This window comes from Nicotiana attenuata, chromosome 4, assembly GCF_001879085.1.
Source record: "Nicotiana attenuata strain UT chromosome 4, NIATTr2, whole genome shotgun sequence".
NCBI lineage: Eukaryota > Viridiplantae > Streptophyta > Magnoliopsida > Solanales > Solanaceae > Nicotiana > Nicotiana attenuata.
The window spans coordinates 8,475,035-8,482,547 of NC_031992.1; the positions used below are offsets into that span (position 1 = coordinate 8,475,035).

The 7,513-nt window shown below is 34.0% G+C and overlaps 1 protein-coding gene across 2 annotated transcripts; it reads right to left on the reverse strand.

The window, feature by feature from the left end:
• LOC109224937 lies at nucleotides 2,571-6,692 on the reverse strand. 2 transcript variants are annotated; one of them, XM_019389511.1, is made up of 12 exons: nucleotides 6,534-6,692; nucleotides 6,121-6,432; nucleotides 5,552-5,653; nucleotides 5,345-5,461; nucleotides 4,750-5,005; nucleotides 4,510-4,664; nucleotides 4,069-4,421; nucleotides 3,872-3,971; nucleotides 3,732-3,791; nucleotides 3,520-3,603; nucleotides 3,304-3,420; nucleotides 2,571-3,193 (listed from the first exon to the last, which is right to left on the reverse strand). In XM_019389511.1, exons 2-12 carry the CDS (start codon nucleotides 6,178-6,180, stop codon nucleotides 2,888-2,890), a joined length of 1,710 nt encoding a protein of 569 aa, XP_019245056.1. In that variant the 5' UTR covers nucleotides 6,181-6,432; nucleotides 6,534-6,692; the 3' UTR covers nucleotides 2,571-2,887. The 2 variants fall into 2 exon arrangements, with proteins under 2 accessions (XP_019245056.1, XP_019245055.1); XM_019389510.1 differs by having other exon boundaries at nucleotides 6,121-6,692.

A 7,513-nucleotide genomic window follows, 5' to 3' on the forward strand; every position in this document is an offset into this window, starting at 1 on the left:
ACCGTAAGAAATTTAGAAGCGTGCAATCTAATGGGCCTTAAATATTACGGGCCCCAGGCCCAATTTTGTCTGGACATAGATAGAGTTTTGTGAATGGTTCAGCTTTTTGGTGGATCTAACTGTTATGTCTGCAATTATCCACTTTGGGAAAAGTCATTATTTTGTTCTTTTCTTCAATTTAGCGGTAATTGATGACTCTGCCCACATGAAAAAGACTTAATATTAGGTTTAGGACCACAAGATTTTTCATTATTTGTATTTAAGGACATTACCTTTATGGAGCTAAAGACAAAGTTAGATTCTGGATGAAACTGTCAAGTCCTTTTCACAACCAGCATGTGTATCAATGGTGACAATTGTTTATATCATACTCTTGCCCTTTCCCAAAAATAAAAAATAAATAAATAAAGGGAAGAGAGGGTTCTTGACACTTGTTTAGTGATCAGTGTGGTTTAGCGGTCAATGAAATAATAAGAATCTCCGTAGATCAAGAATTAGATTTTAATAGAGACAAATAAATAGTAAGTGATTTCTTCACATCTTATATCTTAAGAGCCAGATTATCGAGTATCCTGATTAGAATCAAAGAAAAATATCTTAAGTTTCGCACATTCAGTTATTAATGAAACTCATTTTCTTGAGAATTTTTTTTGATTTCGTAAAGAGAGTTGGATTAGTTTAGATCACTCACAGTAGTTCTACCTATAGAAAAGTTCATCAAAGAGGAGACAACTCATTTATGATTCCAGGCGAGAAGACTAGTAAAAAAAAGGATCGAGAATGTTATATATTTCAGGAGCTAGATTAATTGACGATGAACAACTAAAAATTGCCTCAACCAAAATTAATGAAATTGGACCTAAAAACGCCATCAGGTTCCTTATCGATATAGCAGATTCCTAATGTAATAATTGAGGTGTAAACAAACTTAATCGGACACCACCATCCAATTACATGCGTATTTTCATTCCAACATCTATAAAACTGGATTTTCGTCATTGGTTTTACAAGGAAAACTTTTTATTTATATACTGCAAGCTAGCTTATGTTAACTAAAGTTTGACTAGCAATACCACATTAGTAGTTCTGTGGTACGACAATAATAAATTATGGAGTTACTAATAATGCCAAATTAAAGAATACGTGGATTATGAACTAGACACAAAAACAACTATAAGTCTCTAAATGATGCAATTAATATAGTGTACCTACACACATTCTGTTTTATGCTAAATTGAAAGCCGACTAACTTTATGCAAGAGATGCCACATATATTTTATCTTTTATTATATTAAGAAGGAAAAATAAGGCTTCGTGTTAGGGATTTTTTTTTGTAATGACTTCTCCGTTATTGTATTTCTTTTCAATAATGTTATAACTATATTTTTTCTAAATCTCTCTAACTTCATAAGGTACGGATAAGATGTGCGTATACCGTAATCTTCCCACACTCCATTCGTGAAATTACACTTAATTTGTTATTATTGTTGTCGTAAGAAGAAAAAATAAAGAAGAAAGAGGAAGTGGATGGTAAATACAGACTTTATTAAAGTTATATTGAATATTCATATATAAAGTCAAAGTTGAATAATTGATGAAACAAATCTTGACCTATAGTCACTATCCAATAAAGTTGCACATTATCAACAGCCTAGCATCATTTGCCATGTTACATCCATAACTAGGTGCACAAAATGCCACCCAACTCACCCTATCCCACTGCATCTCCTTCTTAATTTAACCTCATTTTCTTTCACACTTTCTGGGTAAATCTAAGTCCCTAGTCAATATTCACACATTCCTTCCCGGAGGTAAAACGTTAGGTGATTTCGTTCCATCAACCTAAACTTGGATAAGCAGAGTTATTCGATACTTGTACTAATAGAAGCTCGTAAATGACCAATGAAATAGTCAAGGTGCGCGCAAGTTGACCCATATATCAGAGTATAAAAATTAATTTACTTTTTTCGGTGATTGTTTTATGAGGATTGAGGAGAAATAGTGATACAAGGACATAATTTAATGGCATTTGGAATTTAGTGTACATATTTGTCTCTTTTAGGCATTATGGGAAGATCCAGCTGCATATCTCCTTTAAATAAATATATTGGTAATAAATCCAATAGAATTCAATATTTAAAAGAATTGTATAATGGGGTTTCTCCATTTACACCAATGCTTCTTTAATGAATAAATCTGCGAGATGCCCCTTTCTATATTAAACTATATACAGTTGGCCATCTTTTCTGTCCTTGGACATAAAATCAAAATTGACTAAACAATTTTGATTGTTTACACTAAACTCTAAAGCTGCCATAAGTCCATGTTTTTTTGGTGGCTACATTTTTCTACAAGGAAAAGGGTAGTACGGTGCACGAAGCATTCCGCAGGGTCCGGGGAAAGGGCGCATCTTAGGAGTGTGATGTAAGCAGCCTACCCTAATGTAAGTATCAATGGCTGATTCCACGGCTCGAACCCGTAATCCATAGGTCATATGGAGACAACTTTACCGTTGCTCCAAGTCTAAAGGGATTGAGCCAAGAAATGTGTTTTCATGTAGCAAAGTTAAATAAAGTAAAAAGTAAATCCATATTTATAAAAAGATCACCCTACTCCAAGCAAGATCAGAGTATCAGACAACAGAAGGAAAGCCCTACCAAGAAACCCCCTCCAAAACAATTGTGTCTTTGATCTAAAAGATGGAGCTAAAGCACTCAGCAAGTGAATGCAATAGTGCTGAACTCTACAATGATAATTACTCCTTACAAATGTCAAAATTTACTTACAAGATATACACTTAAACTTAACTATGTATTTGTATTCCCCTCTATATATAGATCTATACCACAAAAAACTTAAGTCTAACAAATTATTAATGAAGCAAAACTTACATGTGTAAAAGGTACCGGAAACGAAATTCATATGGCATAATCTGAAGAACATGAGAAAGAGGCTCGTTATTCCTTCTCTCGAGGCAGCTAATCGCTTCTTTTCCATGTTCGTTTGGAAGTTGAAGACATATCCAATCAAGTAGTGATTCCAAATCCTTTGCAAAATCTAGCAGATACCAGTCCAACAGTTTTGGTATTGCTACCAACTTCTTTGATGTTGAAATGCCAACGGCTGCCTGCAAATACTCCCTCTTTGCAACTTGAAGCTCATTTTCAATATTTGCCGCAGTATATACTCTCACCTATTTTAAGACAGCTCCTAAATTAGCACTGTTGTGTTTAACAAAAGATACTGAAAACTAGATAAATGCACCAATGTACTACGCAGAGAAACAAGGCGCTTATAACTTACAGCAGGAGACGAAAAACTTCCACAAGAGAGCGCAAATGTCACTAATGTTTCGGAGAACTCCAAACCAAAGATGCTACGTGCAGTCATCTCGTCATTCTTTACACCCTTTGCAAAAGTCTGGTGATAACAATCAAATAGGATATACTCGTAAGTTATACTTTAGAAGCACGAGCTTAAACAAAAGTAAAATTTCCTTAGAGGTGAAAAGCCTCTTACATATTTTGAGTGATAAGGCAACCTCAGAATGAAGTGTTCAATGGTTATGGCATTAAGCAAGTGTCCACTAACATTTATTGTTGCCTGCAAAAGATGGAACTTCGCCAATTAAAAAGTGAAGAATGTGGATCATATCGTTGTCAACTAATTGAATTAGCAGACAGAAACAGTATAATTGATTGCATGGATATGATAGGACATCGAAGCATTACCTTTTGCATCAGCGCCACAACCATTTCAGGATTCTCAGGTAGGCCATACTCCAGGAATGCCTGAAATGTTAGACGAATGAATAATAGTAAAAAGAAAATTTGAAAGGTGGCATATTCGTAAATCAGAATGTAAAGATTACATTCATCATGCAGGAATTGTATATGTTGATCCAGAAAGCAAGCTTTTCTTGGTGGGTGAGGCCCTGTAAGTTGACTAATGCAAGTTTCTCGAGTAGAAGTCTGGAAAAAAGGAGCAAGGTATATATGAGAAACCATCCAAGTTTTGAAAATTTTGAAAGATTGCATAATCTCAAGTAAACTATTTTGACCAACTTACTTTAGCCTACGAACTAGGAAAACGGATATTGTTGTTCGATTTGGATTGATCGAAGAAGCTTCGACTGCATATAAATGCTTATACGGACCGATATCTCTCCTTTCAAACTTTGAACATATGCCATAAGGATCTCCAAACTCTTTCTTCTCACATGAATTATATCCTGTCAATGAAGGCAATGTATCGGCTGTACTCCTGCTCTTCTTAGAGCTCATTCTGAGGAAAATATTTAATAAGCATTTCAAAATATTTTCCGAGATTGTATTTGGACTTTCAGCTGATGATGGTTTTCTATCTTGACTAACAAAGACTCTCTCTTCCAAACTCCCATGGTACATTACTTGGTCCTCAAGCTGAAAATTACAAAAGTATAATATCTGTTATGCTGCACAAGATAACTCATTTCGGGAAAAAAAAAATGAAGATCGCTGAATTACCAACCTGCAATTTCGGAGGATCTATGCGCTTCTCTGCTAATCTATTCTCAGCAGCAGGCTTCTTAGCAGGAGTTCTGACAGTTTTCACTTTCGCATTTAGTGATCGATGCTTGCTTTTCGTGGAAGACCATGACTGATTCTCTTTTAAGCAGCTGTCATCTGAAAGAAAATTGAATTTAACGAGGATAAGTCACTCAGTTACCTTGACAAACATGAACGTCATTTTCCAGTTCCAAGCGATTACCAGAGAGAGAAGGCAACTGTCTACCCGAAAATGAAGCTGAATTCGCTTCCATTTGGGGTGACAACTTTGTTTGCTTCTGCTTGGGACTCTTTTCTTGATTTGGTTCAGTGGTATCAGTCACATTATCCATATTCCTCTTGGAGGAAGAAATATAGACGGCTTCCTGATACAATCCTTGCCTGAAATGCACAACTTTCTCTTCAAGCCGAACAACTTCCTCCTCCAAAACAGCCACTTCAGCAAGAAGCTCCAGTGTCTGCACATTTCCAATTATAGAATTACACTTATATTGTCAATTCCCAAAAAATAGAGCCAGAAAACAACTATCAAGTAAAAACATCTCCTCTTCAAACTAACGTGACAACGACAAGTTACTCCGTATGGTGAATTTTTTGGTACTAGCTCCTTCGACAGTACAGTTCAATCTCTAAATGTACATTACACGAAGGAAATAAGGAACACGAACAATGTTGAGACATAATACAACTAAATAATTAAAAGCGTGTTCTCTCTATCAGTTTAAGCTAATGAGATGGTTACACAAGTCAACAACAGACACCTGCTATAACATCATTGACGAACAGGAAATACTAACATTTGGAGGGAGATAAGGAGGAAGACGAGGAAGAGCACCGAGGGGTCTAGTAAACGCCCTTTCGAGAGCTCTGTGGACATTTTCCTCATGCCTGAGTTTCTTCTTTAGCTTATCAACCTACAATTTACACATAATTAGTACAAATTATACACTAATTACAGATTTTTACTATAAAGATTAAGAATTCAAGAATCAAAATTGTGTTACATCTTGTAACAATGCCATCTTTCTTTCTCTAATTGCTTTTCTTCTATTTATGGTTGTTTTCTCTGTACCCATTTTCCTGTTTCCTTGCATTTCCACTTTTTCCTTCAATCAAAAAAAGAAGACATAAACAATTCAGCTTCCACAAGAAAGGAATTAAATGTAACGGAAAAGCATAAAGCAAACACTATAATGACCATAAACATGCAGATAAAAAGGAGGGAAAAAAAAAAAAAAGATAAGATATGATACGGATTTGGATAAGGATCGAAGCTTACACCTTTCTACTTTTTAAAATTCTTAATTCTGAAATCAAAAATCAAAAATCAAAAATCAAAATCTGCTGAAGCTAAGTAGATGATATGACTTAAACTACAACAAGATTTAGAATCGTTCAACTAATCAAATAAAGATTCAATCTTTTTCATAAAACTACAATTAAATTTCAAAATACTATAGTGAGCTCAAAAAAATTTCTAGGGAATTTCTGCTTCAAACAAACCAGTACCCAGAAATTTTTCCACTCCAAAATATACAATGAAAAGAGATTTCAATAGAAGAAAAGCTCTTACCTTTACATTTTTGGATGGAGTTTTCATAGATTGTAGACTAGTCCTGACTCTGGCATTCATCTTTTTATTGTATTTTTCTTCACTCCCCAGAAAAAAAGAATTAAATGAAGGTAGAAATAAAAGAGAAAACAGAGAGAATAAGGCTTTCAGAAGAATGAATTCATTGCATTTGCAGCAGATGCAGAACTGTGCTAATATCAAACAGAGCGGGAAACTAATGGAGAGACTTGAAATTCAATCCAAAAAAACAAAAAATTGAATGCAAAAGCAGCAACCCAATAGGCCAAAAAAGACAAAAACAGAACACAACTCCTGCAAAAAAAAATTGGTTCAGTTAAATCCCAGCATTTTCTTGATTGGCGTGAAGTCAATATACTTCATCTTCTGCTATAATCTATAGGCCACACTCTCACCATTTTTCAAGAACAAAACACTAGCTACATAAAATAGGACCTGGATTATATATATTTTTTGTTTGATAAGTATATATATATATATACTATACAGAGAGAGTGAGATGAAGTAGAGGGGTAAATGGGGAATAGGGAACTGTATTTTGTTTCTGCTTGAGTTTGTTTAAAGACTGTATATTTATTGTCTATATTCCCTTGGTTATTAGAGAATGGACTGATGTGGTTGCATTTACTGTTTTTAAATTTCTACTACTATATGTAGTTTTAATTGTAACTGTTCGATTTGCACATGCACAATATTTCTGTTTTTGTCCAATAAATTTTATTTAAATTATTTATTTTCTGTTTTAGTCCAATAAACTTTATTTAAATTATTGCTACGCACAATAGCGTATTCCTATCCATTTTTTTATAATTTTTTTGTAAAAGTAATAAAACATGCAAGAATAAATTTTTATATAATAATTTTTTTGAAATAAAAATAGAGGTCTAATTTCTCTTAGTGCTTTTTAATTTATAAAGATTATGATTGGCAAATAAATCTTCGTAAAACACTAAATTTCTTATCTCATATTGATTCCAAACTTTACTCTTTCACTCATATTGATTCCATATAGCTTTATTCTTATGTAAATCTCTCTCTTTAGATACGATATTTTATGCTGCGTGCGGTTAACTTTCTTTGTTAATACTCATTATAAGAAATAATTAATGATTAATTTACCAATATTACATAATAATAATAGTAATAATAATAGCCTGGTGGGGGAGTATCCTGTGTTCGTGCAGGGTTCGTTGAAGGGCCACACCCCAAGGGTTGTGATTAGAGGCGGAGCTAGGATTTGAACCTTATGGTTTCGGGATTATAATCATTTTAAGTTACTGGGTTTTAAGTTAATAATTTGTACATATGCATTGAATTTCTTAATACAAATACAGAGGTTGAGTAAAAGCTACTGGGTTCGGCCGAGCCCGTAACC